Source organism: Colobus angolensis, unplaced genomic scaffold (assembly GCF_000951035.1).
Source record: "Colobus angolensis palliatus isolate OR3802 unplaced genomic scaffold, Cang.pa_1.0 Scaffold6, whole genome shotgun sequence".
NCBI classification, from domain to species: domain Eukaryota; kingdom Metazoa; phylum Chordata; class Mammalia; order Primates; family Cercopithecidae; genus Colobus; species Colobus angolensis.
In genome coordinates this window covers 21139553-21159498 of record NW_012119598.1, presented here as the reverse complement: position 1 = coordinate 21159498, position 19946 = coordinate 21139553, and the positions used below count along the sequence as shown (strand labels likewise).

The 19946-nt window shown below is 41.6% G+C and overlaps 1 protein-coding gene across 1 annotated transcript in view; it reads left to right on the top strand.

Annotated features, from left to right (window-relative positions):
* Positions 1-19946, top strand: part of MBOAT1 (membrane bound O-acyltransferase domain containing 1) — a 109044-nt gene that overhangs the window by 76445 nt on the left and 12653 nt on the right. Inside the window, exons 5-10 of the mRNA XM_011962764.1 lie at positions 3211-3266; positions 5985-6039; positions 8044-8227; positions 10145-10337; positions 16164-16267; positions 19385-19449. Coding sequence (XP_011818154.1) covers positions 3211-3266; positions 5985-6039; positions 8044-8227; positions 10145-10337; positions 16164-16267; positions 19385-19449 — 657 coding nt within the window. The remainder of the gene's footprint in view (positions 1-3210; positions 3267-5984; positions 6040-8043; positions 8228-10144; positions 10338-16163; positions 16268-19384; positions 19450-19946) is intronic.

The following is a 19946-nucleotide window of genomic DNA, read 5'->3' as shown; positions in this document are numbered from 1 at the left end:
AAAAAAAAAAAAAAAAAATCTTTTCTGAGGAATGACAGTATGGCTTTTATGTAGACCCAATGGTACAGATTTTATATTGAATAATTAGTATTTATTGACTTTGCTCTAGCTATTCAGTATTATGTACTGCATTAGTCTGGATTCTCTGAAAAGCAGATGCCAAGCTGGAAACAGGCATATAAGAGATTTGTTTGGTTAAATGCCTGCTAGGGAAATTGGAGAGGGAAATGGATGAGGCTAGAAAAGCCAACAGATTGAAATGCAGGTTTGACGCCTGAGAAGGAAAAAGGGAAGGAAGGAAGAGAGGTCCTGGATTGGAGTGCAGTTCTAAGACAGTTTTTGGCAAATTCAGTAGAGAGTCCTTGAGTGAGATAAAATTCCTGGACAGATGAGAATCACAGTTTGTAGGGAGGGGCCTGCCTAAGTATCCCTGCTGCACTCAGTCAGAGCTGGGAGCAGCCCAAGGGAGGCATGGCCTCAGTGTGATCATGGGTAAAATTGCAGCAATGGGGCCAGCTCACCCACACAGAACCAGGTCTGAGAGGTGCATTCTCATGGCCACAGCACATGTGAATATTAGGCTACTAAATGTTTTGCTTAACGTGTACCACCCAATCATGGAATACATTAGGTCTAACCCAACATAGAGGAAAACAAATGTTCTCTTTCTACAGAGACAGAAAGGTAGGCTAATACCATGACATATCTTATCTCTTTATCAGTTGAACATAGGAACTTACTTGGTTTGCAAATAGCATGGTTGGCACACTGGGCTTTGTATAAGAAAGGCTGGTTCCTGGAGGTTTTTTTTTTTTTTTTTTTTTGTCGTTCAGAAACAGCAAAATAAGACAAAAAGGCTTTGGAAAGAAAACTCTTGTGCTTTGAAGGCCGTATTTGGAAACCACCTTGAATGTGATGCTTAGAGTGACTCTCTTTCAAGAAAAGTAGCCCTTGTCATCTGTTACGTGTTATGGGTCAGAAGTCTTGTTGTCAAGAGGGTGAGCTATAGTCTGGTCTAAAAAAGCTTTAATGTAGCCCTTATTACTAGGACCAAAACCTCATGCTTCTGCGAGAGGAATTTTGTTTTCAATGTAAAAGAGCATGGTGTAAGTGACTGTCATCTGTGAGTACATCTTGCTACACCTGCCTCACCAGATCTGGTGGAGTAGATGACCTTCCTTCTCTCACAGCCAAGCTCTCTTTCCCTCTCTCAGCCTCGTGTACAACATTAGCAATTTTGTTTCAACAAATAATGAACACTGGCCATTGGGCTTTAAGATATAAAGATATTGCAAATAAGATATAAATTTGGGTAATAGTGGTAAGATTTCAAAGGGTATTTGTTGGTACTTTCTTTAAAATAGTTTATCTTATTTACATATATTTATAGTTTACAATATGTCTTCATTATTTTCAAGAGATGGAAAATGGGAATTAGGATGAGAGTAATGAAACAAGAAAATAGACTCACAGAGAAGTGGATGAGTGTCATTGACAACATCAGATGTGATCTAAAAGTGGTTTGTATTATTGAGTTGTAAGAGTTTTTTTAATATAGTCTAGTAAAGTCCCTTATCAGATATATGGTTTGCAAATATTTTCTTGCATTCCGTGAAACATCTTTACACTTTCTTGGGTGGTATGTGTCCTTTGAAGCACAAACATTTAAATTCTAATGATATTCATTTAATCTATTTTTTTCTTTTATTGTTTGTGCTTTTGGAAACCAGTGCCTAACCTGAGGTCGCAAAGATTTATACTTATGTTTTCTTCTAAGGGTTCTCTTGTTTTAGCTCTTAGATCTAGGTCTTTGATACATTTTGAATTGATTTTTGTGTTCTTTCCTGTGTACATCTCATTGTCCCAATACCATTTGTTAAAAAAGACTCTTCTTCCCCTCATTAAGATATCTTGGCAGCCTTGTTGACATAGATGCCACTTCTCAGGCAAGTTTTTATTTGATGGCTTTTTCCAAATTAAAGTTGGTGTTATTGTTGGTCAATAAATGGTTTATTTATAGGCAGCTGCATTTTACAAATGTGTCTTCTACTTCATGTGTATGGAAGAATTGCCTTTTATAGAACAAAGCATAGTAGAACACTTTTAGATGAAGGAGCCTGTGTATCTATCCAGGTGGCATCAGTGCACTGGATTAGGTATCTTCCAAACAAGCTCTTCTCACATTTTAATGAGTGAATTCCCTGGCAATCTTGTTAAAATGCAGATTCTCAGGTGGGCATGGTTGCTCACACCTGTAATCCCAGCACTTTCGGAGGCTCCTGTGGGAAGATCACTTGAGCTCATGTTTGAGACCAGCCTGGGCAACACAGTAAGACCCAGTCTCTACAAAAAATTACAAAAATTAGCCAGGTGTGATGGTACATAACTGTAATCCTAACTATTTGGGAGGCTGAGATGGGAGAATTGCTTGAGCCCAGGAGGTTGAGGCCACAGTGAGCCATGTTTATGTCACTGCACTCCCCGCTGGGCAACAGAGTTTTAAAAAAAAATCAGATTCTCATTTTCTAGGTCTGGAATGGAGTTCGCATTTCCAGCTAGCTCCTGGGCATGCTGATGGTGCTGGTCCAGGGGCCACACCAAGTAACAGCGCAAGAGTGTCTAATGTGAGCTTGTTATTCACTGTTGTTATATCTACCTATGTAAAGTGATTTCGAAGGGAAATAAAAATGGTTTATTTCAAATTCATTATTTTTGTATTTTATTTAATAAACTTCGAGATGAAAAAAATCACCATCCAGAGAAATAGAATAAAAGTTTCTTTCCAATGGCTGTATTAGTCCATTCTCATGCTGCTAATAAGACATACCCAAGACTGGCTAATTTATAAAGAAAGAGGTTTAATTGAATCACAGTTCCTCATGGCTGGGGAGGCTCAGGAAACTTACAATCATGGCGGAAGGAGATGCAGACATGGCTTTCTCCACATGGCAGCAGCAAGGAGAACTGCAGAGTGAAGGGAGAAGGGGAAGCCCCTTATAAAACCATCGGGTCTTGTGAGAACTCACTCAGTATCACGAGAACAGCATGGAGGTAACTGCTCCCATCATTCAATAACCTCCTACTGGGCCCCTCCCACAACACGTGGGAATTATGGGAACTACAATTCAAGATGAGATTTGGGTGGGAGCACAGCCAGAGCACATCAATGGCCTTCTTGCCAATCTTGATTATTTTCTATCTTCCTTCCAGGCCTCTGATGATTGTCACCCAGAAGATCACAACCTTGGCATTCCAAGTTCATGATGGTGAGAATAGCAACCCTCCTTTTAGTTCTCAGAGTGAGCCTGATGTGCAGAGCTCATCTTTTTATACTGTGCACACAGTCCAAAGTTTGGACAAATGCTGGCAGATCTTGCTTTATATTGTTCAAAATTTCCAGGCCTCGTCAGTCATAGCCTTTCACTTTTCCAGCCATGATTCACCATTTTCCTGTGGAAGCGGCAGTCTGGATTTGCTGACGTATTTGTACTGAGAACTCTGTGTTTTCTGTTTATCCTTACAATGTTTTAAATTTAAGTTAATTTGTGATACTCTCTGCCCTTTGTTTTCAAATCTGTTGAAAAGAAGTGACATCCTTTTTGCTTTGGTTTAATCTCTGAGAAGCTCACAAGCTAATGAAAGATTAAATAGTATTGGCTGATTAATCATTTTTAAATGCTAGATTGCTTTTGTTTTCGTTTTTGTTTTCGTTTGCTTGTTTGGCTTGGAAAATTATCTAATGATAATTCCCTATAAAAAGCTGGGAAAAGGGCCAGACACAGTGGCTCATGCCTGTAATCCCAACACTTTGGGAGGCTGAGGTGGGTGGATCACGAGGTCAGGAGTTTGAGACGAGCCTGAGCAACGTGATGAAACCCTGTCTCTACTAAAAATACAAAAATTAGTTGGGCGTGGTGGCATGTGCCACCCACATGTAATCCCAGCTACTTAGGAGGCTGAGGCAGGAGAATCACTTGAACCAAGGAAGCAGAGGTTGCAGTGAGCCGAGATCGCGCCACTGCACTCCAGCCTGGGTGACAGAGCGAGACTCCGTAACAACAACAACAACAGCAACAACGACAACAACAAAGCTGGGAAAAGGAAGAATCTTCTGTTTGTATAAAGCTGAACATTTTCTTCACTCAGGCACTGCCTAAAAATGGCCAGAAAGTGTGATTTACATTGTTCAGACTGGGTTCCAAGAAAGGGAGGAAGATTATTTCAGCTGGGTGGAAGATTTCAATATGGGCTTTAGAGAGGCCAGGAACAATTAGTAAAAGTATATTCTGTGGATTTGTACTGCTCTAACAAGCACTTTTTGACTGTTAACATTTTTTTTTTATATGTTGACAGGTTGAAATTTATCTCTGACAGCTAGTTTCCTTATTTTTCCTTAAAGCTTGTGAACTGATTTAATTTCATTTGACCTAGTGTATTCCTAGTTCATACTTGGTGATTTAGTCATTCTATAGAGAACCGGGTAGTTTTATACCAAGGATGGAGTCTTTCTAGGGTAAACAACCGTCCTGGTTTGCCCAGTACTAAAAGGTTTCAGAAGATGTGACTTTCAGTGCCAGAATCAGAGAGTCCTGAGCAAAGCAGGGTGAGTCAGTCACTCTCTTTGTAGTTGGAAAGTCCCCTTGGTAGCGGTTATAGACATTAGCAACTGAAATCAATAGCTAGAATCAGTTTAATTTCTAGGATTGCCAGAGACTACTATTTGATGAGATCTTATAAAAATGAGTTTTTAAAAACACTGCTTCTTTTTTCTTTTTAAGCAGCCTTGTTGCCTAAATTTACTTTTTAAAGCATTCTCAGTTTACCATATTTCCTGGAACATCCCTTAAATGCAGCAAAATGTTTACTTGCCTTTTTCTTTCTTTTTTTTTTTTCTGGTGTGTGGGAGGAACAAGTAAATTCCAGAAATACTCTACCTCCTCTTAGGCATGGTTTTGAATTGACTTCATGGTTGGTGACCGTACTCAGCCTTAGCTGAATATACAGTTTTACAGTTGACATAGTGCTTTTAAGATTCAGTTTCTTTCACTCTACGTTAATGTGTACATTTCACAGAAAGCACAGATGTGACTTGGTTGGGAGTTTTTCTGATACAAACAAATGATAAAAAGAAGAAAACGTTGATAATTCCTTTGTAATTTTCTCACACTCAAGATTACATTCCCCCCCACACTTTTTTTGGAAGAGGAAAGTCTCCTGTTTCTTTTTCCATTATGTCCCACAACCAAGCTCTCAGCTTGTAGTAGGTGTCTGCACCTAGTGCAACCAGGGAGGTATTTAAGCTGTGGCAGCCTGTTAAAGGCAAGATGCTCTCTCCGATGTATCAGGGAAGACATATACAAAGTGGCAAGGAACTCCCAGATGTACCAGATGGGGAGGGTTCTCTGGGTCCATGTCATACTGTGCGGATTAAGTAGGAGAAAACTTTGAATCCTTGCCTCTCCATGTGAACCTACAGAGACTTTGCTTCTCACACATGTACTTATGGGTAGCTCTTTTGGTCCAGGGCATTTTAAAAAAAAAATGAAAACAGGAACTCTTTATGATTTATGAAGCAAACAAAGATTACCTGGTTCAAATGACTTTGATAAGAGCCTTTTATAATTTGTCATCTAATTCACTTCAAACATCTTTTTGTCTTTTTTTTGAGACGGAGTCTCGCTCTATCGCCCAGGCTGGAGTGCAGTGGCCGGATCTCAGCTCACTGCAAGCTCCGCCTCCCGGGTTTACGCCATTCTCCTGCCTCAGCCTCCCGAGTAGCTGGGACTACAGGCGCCCGCCACCTTGCCCGGCTAGTTTTTTGTATTTTTTAATAGAGACGGGGTTTCACAGTGTTAGCCAGGATGGTCTCGATCTCCTGACCTTGTGATCCGCCCGTCTCGGCCTCCCAAAGTGCTGGGATTACAGGCTTGAGCCATCGCGCCCGGCCCAAACATCTTATTTCTAAATTCTTTTCTTTTTCATAGGATTAGGTCGAAGAGCTGAAGACCTTTCTGCTGAACAACATCGACTTGCTATCAAGTAAGTGACGTGTAACGATATATTAACGAGCCCTTTGCATATCAGTATCTAGAGATTTTCCTCATTTAAAAAAATATCTGCACATTAATTCTGTTCTATGGATATAATATTTATTTTATGAATCTGCTATTGATGAACATGTGCATTGTTACCAGTCTTTGACTTTTACAAATGACTAAGTGTTGAATAACCTTGTATTAGGTCATTTTGAAATGTGTTAGGGTTGAACTGGAGCCTAGAGTCTCAGAAGTAGAATCTGTTAGGTCAGAGAGTAAATAGAACTGTACCTCTGCAAGGCTCTCCTTCTCTGGGGTTGTTATGTTTCCTCCGGAAGTATTCTTATTGGGCATGTGTCTTGGGCGTCCTAAAGAATAGTGAATGATCAGTGTCAGTATGATTAAATGCCACTGTGAAAAAAGATAGGAAGTAGGGCAGGAGAGGTGAGTATAGCTGAGTTAAATATAGGAGGAGGGCTACAGGTGGCTTTGCCAGTGTTGATGTGAAGTAGGAAGGGGGAGTGTTGGAGAAGAAGTGGGAGGGAAGGGAATAACGTTGATCTGAGAGTAAAGATGGCATGTGGGGTAGCACATCGGGTGCAGCCATGGTGGAGGGGCGGGGCGTTCCTGCTAGACAGATTTAGGGACAACTTGCAGAAGTGAGGAAGGTCCCAGGTGGTAGAGGAGGTTGATTTCTTCATTCCTGCATTAAGGAATTGGGACTTGGAAGCAGTGGAGCACTCTTGAAAGATTCTAATGAATCAGCCCTTTCCTAAGCACAGTGGGGGTGTAAATGCTATAGGGCAGCAGTCCCCAACCTGTTTGGGATCAGTTTAGTGGAAGGCAGTTTTTCCACTGACCCAGGGTTGCAGGTGGTGGGGGGGGGGATGCTTTCAGGCGGGCCTTACATTTATTGTGCACTTTACATTGTTATTACATTGTGATAGATAATGAAATAATTATACAACTCACCATAATGTGGAATCCGCAGGATCCCTGAGCTTGTTTCCTGCAACGAGGTGGTCCAATCTGGGGGTGATGGGGGACAGTGACAGATCGTCAGGCATTAGATTCTCATAAGGAGTGGCAGCCTACATCCCTGGCATGCACGGTTCACCATAGGGTTCGCACTCCTATGAGAATCTAATGCCACTGCTGATCTGACATTAGGTGGAGCTCAGGCGGTAATGGGAGTGATGGGGAGAGGCTGTAAATACAGATGAAGCTTCGTTTGCTCACATGCCGCTCACCTGCTGCTGTTGGCCCAGTTCCTAACAGGCCACAGACCAATACCAGTCTGAGCCTCAGGGGTTGGGGACCCCTGCTTTAGGGCATAATTCCAGTAACTGGTTAGCAATGGCATTTCAGGGAGCCTTTATTCTATCTTGCTAGAACAGGCCTTCCAAAATGCCATTAAAGCACCACACAGAACTGTTCTCTACAGACCTTTTTCCTGCCACTACCCTGGTCTGTTGCTCAGGAACTCAGGCCTGGTTGCCAAAGCAGACAACAGGCTGCTACTGCGGTTCTTCTGGGTGGCCTCTTCCAGTGGAAACTGGTTCCACCCATCATTTGTTTAGTATTTATGTTGGCATTCGGGACGGAGTTTTCCCATTTGGAAGCATCTCGATCAGCTAACATTAGGTCAGGCTCCACCCTGCTTTATGTTTATTACCTTCGTTTTGTCCTATAGACAGGGGAGGTTGATGAGAAAAGGACATTTCCCAGCCTAAGTTGCACTTACCGTCGCCCAGTTCTGAGTGCCTACAGCTGTGTCCGGCCAGCAGAGGGCGGCATGGAGCTCTGCGCCTGCTGTGAGCCACCTGCTGCTTCTTTAACCTTTCCTTTCCACAAGATTTCTCCTCGGCCGAATTTATAGAAACAAAACAAGGAAAGGTCATGTCATATATGGAATCTACAGAGATAACATTTGTGTTTGCTTATTTACAGATTCTGAAGAAAAAGCAAAGACCGAAGACTTTTCAATTTGTTTACTTTATTTTCACAGAGTGAAACCCTCTTTTTTGGAATACTTAAGTTACCTTCTCAATTTCATGAGTGTCATAGCTGGTCCTTGTAACAATTTCAAGGACTACGTAGCCTTCATTGAGGGGAAGCATATACACATGAAGTTGCTGGAGGTGAACCGGAAGCAAAAAGGTTTCCACAGTTTGCCAGAACCTTCTCCCACAGTAAGTTTTTAGTGCCTAGAGAATAGGGTTTTGCTGTCAGGATTGACTCTGTCTAATAATGGTTCTAATTAAGAAGTGAAACAGTTTACCAGAAAGCTTGGCCAATAACTTTTCTCATTTGTTTAAAATACCAGTGTAGTTACTTATTTGCAGCAGTTCTATGTTGCAGCAATGGGTGTTTATTTTACTGAGAAGCTCATCGGCTAGGAAAATGAAAGCAATAAGTTCATCAGTCAATATTGAGTGCATACAATATACCCAGCACTGTGGAGTTAACATGTTTGAATACTATGGGTGTTTTGCCTTTATGAGTTGAAATTCAAGTATAGCCAAAAGATAATATGTCATAGAAGGTGGGGGGATGGCAGAACTGGAATCAATGTGTTTTTCTTGTAGAGCCCACTTATTGCAAGAGAAACCAGTTTTACCTTGGCATGCCCAAAGCTTGCTTATATCGACCTTGAGAGAATTTAAGATGACTTTTTGAAATAAGATTTTAAAATTTAACCTGAGTTTTATCCATCTCAAATTATCAATATTAGGATAACTCACTGAACTTTACAAATATGCTGAATTTATTCAGATCAAATATCCTTTATTTAAGGGACATTTGTAATTAATGAAAGGAGTGGTGAAAATTGGGAAAGGAAGGAAATGAGGATAATTTGAGTTAAATATTTTGAAAGTGCTGAAGCCTTGGCAAAGAATATGAGTTAAGTATTTTAAAATGTAAGGGATTTGTTAATTAGGTATGAGTTTTTAGAGATTTTTGACATCATTCGGTTCTCAGCACTTACGACTGGTCAAGTATCTCAAGTTCATCTGCTTTACCAAAACCATCTAGGAGTGAAGTCACCATGGCTGTGAGAGACACCAAAGTGACCGTGTTTCTAGGCAGTATCTGTCACCTTAGTGTTTTCATGCTTCTTGTGCTTTTATTTATAAAATAATGTCATCAGAGAGTCTTTCTGCCACTCTCCAAGGAAACACTTACATTTCTGTGCACAGATAAGGTGAAGTGGTGAGGTTGCGTTTTAGTTCAAGACATACAGCTGGGAAAGGGCTGGGATCCATGCGCGGTGCCTATCAGTGGTATAGCTGTAATTGTGGCTGGGCATGCTAAGCACTTAACTGGGATCCAGGCACTGTTCACAGGACCTTGCAAACACTCATTCACTTAAACCCCAAGGTGCTCTCTGAGGGAGGTGCTATTGCTATGCCCATATTACCAATAAAAGTCTTTTTTTTTTTTTTTCTTATGAAGTTGGAGACAAGAGTTCTGTTGAATGTTGAAGGACTTTCCCTGAAATGTCAGGAAAACTGGGCAAAGTCACTCTGTCCAGAGGAATTTAAAAAGTCAGCACACAATTAACCCCAGAGTAGGCTACATCTAAACCATCCTGGAAGGCTGTCTAGAGCTCCCCATTATCTGCCTATGTCCTGGCTGGCCCAGGTATTCAATTACTTGCTCAGAATCCTTCATACCTGAGCCTCTGTCTTCTCTGCTGGTGACTCAAGGACATTTCCTGGGCTCTGCTGGTCACAGGAATAGAAGGCAAAAGTGCAAATGTTTTTCGTTTTTCTTGATGGAAACTTGCCACCCTGTTATCCATTTCTCTTGTGTTTTGGATGATATAAGTACTTGCATTTTGTTCGTTGAATATGCTGATGGAGATTTTCTTCCAGTCTAGATACATTCAACCCTCAAGTGTCAGAGGCATGTTCTGTATCTAAATATAGTACCTAATCTCCATGGTCAGATTTGTCTCATGAGAAAGAATGCCTGTTGCCACTCCTTCTGGGGAATAATGCCAAGCAGCTGTTGGAGCAATGTTGTCCTTAGCAGGCCCATGCCAAAGCTGTTTTCTTCACACCTGAGCCTTCTGCATGGTGACACTGATTTTTTCCCATTTTCAGGGAGCTGTGATACACAAGTTGGGCATTACCTTGGTGTCTCTCCTTTTGTTTTTGACGCTCACGAAGACCTTTCCTGTCACCTGCCTTGTGGATGACTGGTTTGTCCATAAAGCAAGCTTTCCAGCTCGACTCTGCTACTTATATGTTGTCATGCAAGCCTCAAAGCCCAAGTATTACTTTGCATGGACTTTAGGTAAGTTTGATGGAGTAGCTGCAAATGAATGAGGGAAAAATGCTACTCCTTGGATGGCTTAGCCAGAACGACATTTTGGATCAGTTAATCAAAGAAGCTCAACACATAATGGGAGGCAGTTGAGCCAGGGTCAGTTTTAACATTCCAACATAGCACTCCTCTCTCCCACCCTCCATAAACTCAGTTCTCCACGACAAGGAGAAAAACATCCTGGCCGTTGTTTAGACCCAATGTTATTAACAGATGTCAAAACTTGGAAGCTTCTCCTTTTACCAATCAAAGCTGGCCATGTAAAGCAGTGGAAAGTTGAGGGGAAATTCTGGAATGATCTGGCTTTCTTGTAATTTTTCTGGGTTTTATATAATACAGGATGCACCTTGAATTAATCTGACCAACACACATGCTAATTTAGGTTACACTTCTTTAAGGAACTGTTGGTTAGGTTTTTATGTCTTAGAAAGAAGCTGACTTCAAGTGATTTTTTTTTTTAGGTAGAAAGTTCAACCTCATTTGGTTTTATCACACTTTTTTTTTTTTTCCTGTGGGATAACTTGGTTCATATTAAGCTTTTATCTCTTTCCTTTCAAACAATTTTAGACTGCAGTTGCATAAAGCTTTGCTAACATGAGCTATAAACCTGTCAGTGTACTTAGAGACTGGGAAAGGGTGTCGATGAAGCATGGAAGCCCTGTCTGTATCACACTGGAACGCTTTCAGGGATGGGAGTTGGACATCTTAGCTGCAGGTGACCTGCATTTGATATCAGAGAGCAGTGACTTGGCTTATTAAATAAAATAGATTATTAAACTTGATTTCCGAGGGTTCAGCCCACATCTCACGAATGAGGGAGTAGCACTTAATTGCTTGAGTTCCTCTTCCCTCTCAGTTCATCCTTCAAGTTTTAAGTTTCAATTAAAGTTTGCAGGTACCAAATTACTTTTTAAAAAAATTATTATTTTTTGGCTGGGTGTAATGGCTCATGACTATTATCCCAGCACTTTGGGAGGCTGAGGCTGGCAAATCACTTCAGGCCAGGAGTTCAAGACCAGCCTGCCCAACATGGCAAAACCCCGTCTCTATTAAAAATACAAAAAATTAGTGGAATAATCCCAGGTACTATAATCTCAGCTACTCAGGAGGCTGAGGCATGAGAATAGCTTGAACCAGGGAGGTGGAGGTTGCTATAAGCCAAGATCACGCCACCGAACTCCAGCCTGGGTGATGGAGCAAGACTCTGACTCAAAAAAAATTTTTTTTTTCATTGTGGCAAAATACATGTAAAATTTACCATTTTAATCATTTTTGAGGGTACACTTCAGTGGTATGAAGCTCATTCACAATACTATGCCACTATCACCACCGTCTATCTCTAGAGCTTTTTCATCACCCCAACAGAAACTCTGTACCCAGTAAAAAATAACTCCCCATTCCTTCCTCCCCCAGTCCAAATTATTTTTAAGGGCCAAAATGTTCCTGCATAAGTTCAGTCCAATGCTGTATTTTTGTAACATTTGGCTGGAGAGATGTGACTTAGAGCTTTTGTAAAATTTACAATGAGGGAAATTTTGTTTGTGTACACTTTCAATTTAATTCAAGGAGTTTCTGTTGAGTACCAGATTCTGTGCTAGGAGGAATCGAAAGGTAGGACATTGACTCTCCCTCAGGATTGTTGCATGGTTGGGAACACAGACATACAACCACCAGGCAATACTCTTCAAGCGCCGTCCCAGTGGGAGGAATAAAGAGAAAAGGATGAATACAGACTAGTCATTGGGGAAGGTTCAGTAGTCTTTTATCTTATTTCTTGTTCTGCAGTTACAAATGATGACTTCTGTAGCAGGTAGGCCTCCGACCTGCTACGGTTGGAACCCTACTTAGAACATTGAACTTATTTTTTCTATGTTAATTTTTTTTTTTTTTTTTTGAGATGGAGTTTCGCTCTTGTCACCCAGGCTGGAGTGCAATGGTGTGATCTCAGCTCACTGCAACCTCCACCTCCCGGGTTCAAGCGATTCTCCTGCCTCAGCCTCCCAAGTAGCTGGGATTACAGGTGCCTACCACCACGCCCGGCTGATTTTTGTATTTTTAGTAAAGATGGGGTTTCACCATGTTGGCCAGGCTGGTCTCGAACTCCTGACCTCAGGTGATTCGCCCGCATCAGCCTCCCAAAGTGCTGGGATTACAGGCGTGAGCCACTATTGCTGGCTAAATAATTAATAGTTTTAATTTCCTCTAATCTGAATGACTGTGTGTGTCTGTAGGGGACTGAGAGAGACAGGGAGAATATATCTAATTCCTTCCTACTATCTTCTGCTGCCTCACCCACCTTCCTTTTCTCTTTTCTCTTCCTATCCTCTCGCTCCCATTTTCTGTATCTCAGAGCCTAAGGGCTGGCTTCTGGACTAAATCAGCTCCTGATCTCAGGAGGAAAGAAAAGCCATTCCTTTCCATAGGGAAAGGCCGAGACAAGGAGGGACCTGGACTGGGAAGTGTCATGGGAACAGGGAGCACCTGCACCTTTCTACCCTTTGGGGAGTTCCCCGGACATCTGGAGTACAGTGGAGAGGTACCCCTTCCTGTGGAGCGCTTTCTATGTGGACTTAGCTCTTTTTCTCCCCCCATGCTTCCCTTTTCTTTTTTTTGGGGGGGGGGATAGCTTCAGTAGAAACACTTCATTAATTTGTATAGCCTCAATTTGAAGTTTGTTACAGTTTAGATTGCATGGGCTGGTCGGAAATTAACCTTTGTCTTATTTACGAATAAAGAAGCAATGAATAGTGTATCAGGGAATATTTAAACTGCTTAACCGAATAATTGTTTTCTCCAGCTCTCTTTAAAACACCATTTACATATAATTGATGGACTAATTACACATGATTATAAATTTAATCCTTAAAGCTGGCCTCTTGATGAATCTCCTCCGAGCTTCACTGTGTTAGCCTAGCTCTAGATACTGTTTATATTCAAATAATCAAACTATTTCTTTTGGACTTAGTGTATGGTCCTGGCTGTTTTCCCCCTACTACTTAGTGCTAGTACTAGTTAGTGAGACTTTAGTCTGGGCTGTTTTCTGAGGACCACATAGTCCAACAGATGGGCATACAAATTAATCTATCTGTAATAATAGACTGGAGACATGCACAGTACAAGTAAAACCACTTTTGGACTGGTGAACTTAGAGCCTGTCACTGCTCTGAGACAAAAACCAGGCTTGGATAAATGACTGTGGGATCACTAGGCGGGGTGGGGATTCCAACATCGGCTCAGTGTGGTTCTGAGAGTCAGTACTTGGGAACCTTTCACCATTTTCCTCTTTCAGGGTGGCTCTTACCTACTCAGGTTGTGGAATCGAGTTCTAGGATTGAGATTCTGGCATTGTTGACAAACTACATGTTTCTTTGTTTGTTTGTTTGTTTGTTTTTGACAGAGTTTTGCTCTTGTCGCCCAGCTGGAGTGCAATGGTGTGATCTCGGCTCATTGTAACCTCCATGTCCTGGGTTCAAGTGATTCTCCTGCCTCAGCCTCCCGGGTAGCTGGGATTACAAGTGCCCGCCACCACACTCAGCCAATTTTTGTATTTTTAGTAGAGATGGGGTTTCACCATGTTGGCCAGGCTGGTCTCAAACTGCTGACCTCAGGTGATCCGCCTGCTTCGGCCTCCCAGAGGTTACATGATCTTAAAGGTTACCTAATATCTCTAGCCTCAGTCCCCTTAATAGCGTAATAATAATAATAGGAGCTAACCTTTCTTGAGTGTTAACTTGGGCCAGCACTGAGCTATCTACTGCACACATATTTAATTTTGTTTAATCCTTTCAACAGCCCTTTAAAATGAGTACCATTATTATATCCATTTTATGCTCAAGGGAATAGGTTTCTAGAAGTTAGATGATTCTTCTCCCAGGCCCATGTATGTAGTATGCTGCCAAGTGGAGGTAGAAACCTGTCCAATTTCCCCCTGGAGCCCATTCTTAACCTTCTGTCTTAATACTGTTATGAAGATTAAATGAGGAACTGCCTGTAAATTATTATATAGAGTCCTGGAAAGATAATAAGCACTGAAAACACACACACACACACAGAAAATATAGTTCCATTATTCTCTTCTCTTAGGTCTAACCAGCTGTGCCAGAAATGAGGCTGGAGATGGAAGAAGGAATTTAGAAGTGGTTATACTGGTCCCAGTGACGGTCAGCCTGGCTCTGGTTTTAGTTCTCAATACAGACCTCAAGGCCCTTAGTGTCGTTGATCTCTGTCACTCATGAATTAGTTCCCACAGGTTTAAAACCATCAGTTTCTTACAGGCACACCTTCACTTTGTTTGTCTTTTTTTCTCCGCTGGGTTCCCATCCAGTTGGCGAGGGGAGAATCACATAGAAGGACTTGGTCTCTTTCATGCTTCCTTCTAAAAGAAACCAGATCATCTTACAGTGAAGCCAAGTGTAAGAGAAGCAGTGTTAAATCATCATCTCTGCCAACCTGACTTAGGACAGGTTGTTTTTCTTTAAGGCAGCTCTTCAGAAGGCCATCTAGAGTTGGACTTTTATAGAAAAAGAAAGATTTCTCTAAGATCTCCAGATCTAAGATTTCATAGTGCTGGCCAGGCGCGGTGGCTCATGCCTGTCATCCCAGCACTTTGGGAGGCTGAGACGGGCAGATCACGAGGTCAGGAGATCGAGCCCATCCTGGCTAACACCGTGAAACCCCGTCTCTACTAAAAATACAAAAAATTAGCTGGGTGCGGTGGCGGGCACCTGTAGTCCCGGCTACATGGGAGGCTGAAGCAGGAGAATGGAGTGAACTCGGGAGGCAGAGCTTGCAGTGAGCCAAGATCGCGCCACTGCGCCCCCAGCTGGGTGACAGAGTGAGACTCTGTCTCAAAAAAAAAAAAAAAAAAGATTTCATAGTGCTATCTCTTAATTATTTTGATTAGTTCATTTTAGTTTTTTCTTAGAAAATATTCTAACAGATTTTTAAATAAGCAGAAAGAGACAATTAGCCTCTTGGTCATCATAATAAAAGTGTGTTGAGTTCATTAAGGAATTGAATGGAGATGAAATATTTCCAGCAGGAGGACATTCTCTTATAGTTCAGTGACGTAAGATAAAGATGGAAACAGGAGCTTTTAAAGGGACTTTATGGGTGGCTGGCTTGGATGATTTTGTCCACACGTGGCCTCCATTGCAGCTGGCCCCAGAGTCACACCTCTAGCTCTGTCCTTTGTCTTGGGACCTAAACTTTTTTTAACCCCATCTCATCAGCTCCAACTGATACACTACTGGCAGGTCATGCTTAACATGTCCAGAAGGAGCACGAATCGCTCTTGCGGAGCTGGTTCTCCTCCTGATTTAGCACTGCCTCTTAGGTAATGCCCTGCTGTCTTTAGTGACAGCTCTGAGACTTCTTCTGGGTCCCCTGTTTCTTCTGGTCTTTGTATTTGAACTCAGATCTATTTTTACCTCCTTTTTTTTCTCCCCTCCTGTCAAGTTGGTCACTAAATTCTCCTGTTTACTTATTCATTTTGGTTCTTTGTTTCTTGTTTATTCTCATTTTTGCATTCTACAGACATCTAGCTTCTTTCCTCTTACCTTAGCAGGTGTTCCCTCAATGCAAGGGAATGAATGCCTAAAAATCAAGGTTACCAAACAGCCAGTACATATTTTTCTGCTTCAGAATGTTAGCAGATCCTTTACATTTTGGGGTTCCTTTTCCAAGGACACTAATGCATGTTTCTCCATCTTGAAGCTAGACAGATATTTAGTGTCTTTTAAAAGCAACAGTGTGACTTTTGTTCCATATCCTAATGTGTTACTTTAAAAACCATAGCTGATGCAGTGAATAATGCAGCTGGCTTTGGGTTCAGCGGAGTGGATAAGAATGGGAATTTCTGTTGGGATCTGCTTTCGAACCTAAACATCTGGAAAATTGAGGTGAGTGTATGATGCTTTTAAGTCCAACTTCCATAGTGAAGAAAGCAAATGGTTTGCTTTGAGTGTGGTATCCCCAGAATGCTTCATCCATGTGTCTGAAGAAAAGCTGCTCTCAGGGGATTGCCAGGCTCAGCAGCTTCCTGGACATTTTGAATCTCAGAATTGTTTTTCTCTGTCTCTTTTTTTTTTTTTTAAGATATCTACTTTCTTGACAGTTTTAATGGTTCAAGGAAGAATGACACAAAAACATCTGAAAAAGAGCCAGGAAAATCTTTTGGTTGTCTATATTCCTGTTCTTTCAACTAGAAGGTCCCAATGTGTGGTCTCTCTCTCTTCTCTTTCTACCTATTTCAGTGATGCATGCAGACTGGAAGCTCCTGTATTTTGATTTCAATATTGCAAACGTTCTGTGTGGTTCCTTTGGAGGCATTTATAATGCATTCACTTTTAAGAAGAATTGTCATAATGTACAACTTTTAGGCCACTAGAATAGTGTGGTTTTTCTCTCTGTCTTCATTCTTGCACCACAATTTTTGGTCTGCTGTCATTATCAGAGGTGGTCTCCTTGGGGCCACGTCATTCTGGGTTTTCTTTGCATTGCTAGCTCTTGGAGTAGACAGGAGTGCCAAGTCTCAGACCCTTTCCCCCTTTTAGCCGAATGGGAGGAGGGCGTGATTCTCCACATGCAGAAGCGTTGGGTTCCTAGCCAGGTGACTCATATTTGCTGTTGGTTTTGGCTTTCCACCTGCCGCAGGGCAGACAGAGCCCACTGGAGAGTTTGGTCAGGAGGGATTGTGTGTATAGAGCAAGAAGCCAGAGATAGATGGAAACTGACCACCTGCCACCCACACTGGGTGGAAAGTAGGCCAGAAGGAGGCATGGGGGAAACCCCCAACATCTTTTGCCTGAGGCTTTTTGCATGTGGATGGCCTCTAGAGGGAAAGTGATCTGCATTTTAACTACAAAACATGGTGGAATTTATAGGGAGGATTATATTTTTACTTTTCTTTTTTTTTTTTTTTTAGCATTGAGACAGCGCTACTGCAAAAGGCAGACAAGCAGAAAGAAATAGAAGCATGCCACTGTTATCTAAGTAAATTACATCATATGTTCAACTTAAAGTCATCATGCTATTTGGTTACTCAGGTCAATCAGATTCAACAGATATTAATTGAGGGCCCACTGTGGGCAAAACATTTATTTTTGTATAGTCTTAGAGGATCTAGGGTCTCCTATGGGTGGAAAGCCTTGACAGATGCTGAAAGAGCATGGCCAAGGTCCAGCATCAGTTCTGAATGAACAAATAATGCTTTTACTATTGGTCGCTGCATGTGAGGCAAGAAGCAGTCCCCAGTCACGATGGGCCACAATGTAAGTGGACAAGGTCCAGCTTTCAGAATGACCTATCTCAGTTTTGGAAAAGCAGTATAGGTGATCCGTAAGGTTCTCTTTTTTACATAGATGATGTCAGAGAGAGTTCAAGTGTGTTATGACTTTCCCCTTTTTCTCACTAAGATTCTTCTCTTTCTCAAAACTCATGGACTGGCTGCCTTGGAGTTTTGTTGGGTAAAGGAAAATGTCCTTTAGGGTGGTCCCCCTTGACCTTCGGCTGCCTACTAGTCCCCCTAGCTATGCGCCAAAAAACAGAAGCCTTCCACGGTGGACATGTCTTCAGGGTAAAGGGCTAAGTCATTAAGTATGTATTTCTTGTAAAAGAAAACCAGAAAGAGAAAGTTTACATTGTCATCATACATTTGATATAGAATAAGGAGGTAAAGAAAAACAAGGAAGTCTGATTAGTTAAGACACCCCAAGGCTGGGCTTATAGCGTTTTATTAGCCATAGAAGAAATAGGTAAATAAAACTCCTTGAGGTTTGGAAATAAAAACTCACAATAAAAAGATCTATTTTCCATCTATCTTCATTCCTCCCTCTTTTCTCTCCCTTCCTCCTTCCTTCTGTCCCTTACAGACATACTACATTAGGCCAATGTATGGCCTATATATGATTTCTTATGGTTGAAAACACTTCAGAAAAAAGTGGCACTTAGACTTTCTACCTTCTTTAAGAATTCTGATCCTGGTGTGTTTGCATCATGCTTTTTATTTAATTTAATTAATTAATTAATTTATTTATTTTTGAGATGGAATCTTGCTCTGTTGCCCAGGTTAGAGTGCGGTGGTGTGATCTCAGCTCACTGCAACCTCTGCCTCCCAAGTTCAAGCAATTCTCTCGCCTGAGCGTTCCGAGTAGTTGGGGTTACGGGTGCCCGCCACCATGCCCAGCTAATTTTTGTATTTGTAGTAGAGATGGGGTTTTGCCATGTTGGCCAGGCTGGTCTTGAACTCCTGACCTCAGGGGATCTGCCCACTTCGGCTTCCCAAAGTGCTGGGATTACAGGCATGAGCCACCACGCCCAGCTGCATCATGCTTTTTATCACTAGACTTGGATAAGACCTTTTTTTTTTTGTTTTTTCTAAAGAGAAAACCCAGGTAATGATTATCGTGGGGATGCCCCTTCTCAGTAGTTGATTTGCTTGCGTCACTGCCAGTTGGGTGATATTTATTTCCTTTCATGTATTGTGATGCCTCCATGCATAAATCTCTTAGTATTCCAGAAACAACTGGAAACGTTGGAACCTGAGTAGCTATCTATAGCGTTAACTGCACAAGACTGACCTAGTTTTAGAGGGCTACGCAGTGAAAAGATGACAATTAAATTTAAGCTGTCTCCATAAAGGCACCAAATTCCCATGATTAAACTTTTCCTGGGGCAAATTCCTTTTTAGAATATTTAATTATAAAATTCAGATGGCTTAAAAAATTTTAACCAGAGTGGAAGGGAAACCCACAAAACATTCCTTCAGTTTTCCTGTAATTAGAAAATACATTCTGAAAAAAAATTGAGATCTTGCAAGCCAAGTTTTAGTTGCAAAGTGGATCTTATAAACAGCAGAAAATTGTCCTGTGTAGGATGGAACAGCTGATTTGCTCTCAACTCTGAGTAGTCACTATTGAAATACCGTATCTAACCTGCTGCCAGGGAAACTGGGGAGAACTTCCCATTACTTGGGGTATTTTTAAAGTTAATGATAGGTGTTATTTTCTTCTTTCCAGACTGCCACAAGTTTCAAAATGTACTTGGAAAACTGGAATATTCAGACAGCTACTTGGCTAAAGCGGTAAGAAAAACAAAAACGACCTCATTACTTAGGGTACTGGGATATGTTTGGAGGGGAGGCAGTAGATGAACAGTGGGAGTCTGCCTGTGGCAATGTCATCTGACACTCTTGTTTTGTATTAACATCTGTGCCCCGTAAATGAAGAAGTAGAAATACAGTGATTTGAGAAGGTCATAATGTAGCATATTTATTTTATATCCCTGAATGCTGCCATTCCTGTATTTTATCCTCCATCAATCCCATGAGATGGGGTCCTGGTTTTATCCTCCATCAATCCCATGAGATGTTGTGAGTCATTACCCCCATTTTACAGGTGAGGAAAAGTGAGACCCAGAGAGGTTATGTCACTTGCCCAAAGTCACCCAGCTAAGGGATAGATACAAGTGCAAATGGTCTGCTTTCAAAATTTGATTCTTCTTCTTCCTCCTCCTCCTCCTCCTCCTCCTCCTCTTCCTCTTCTTCTTCTTCTTCTTCTTCTTCTTCTTCTTCTTCTTCTT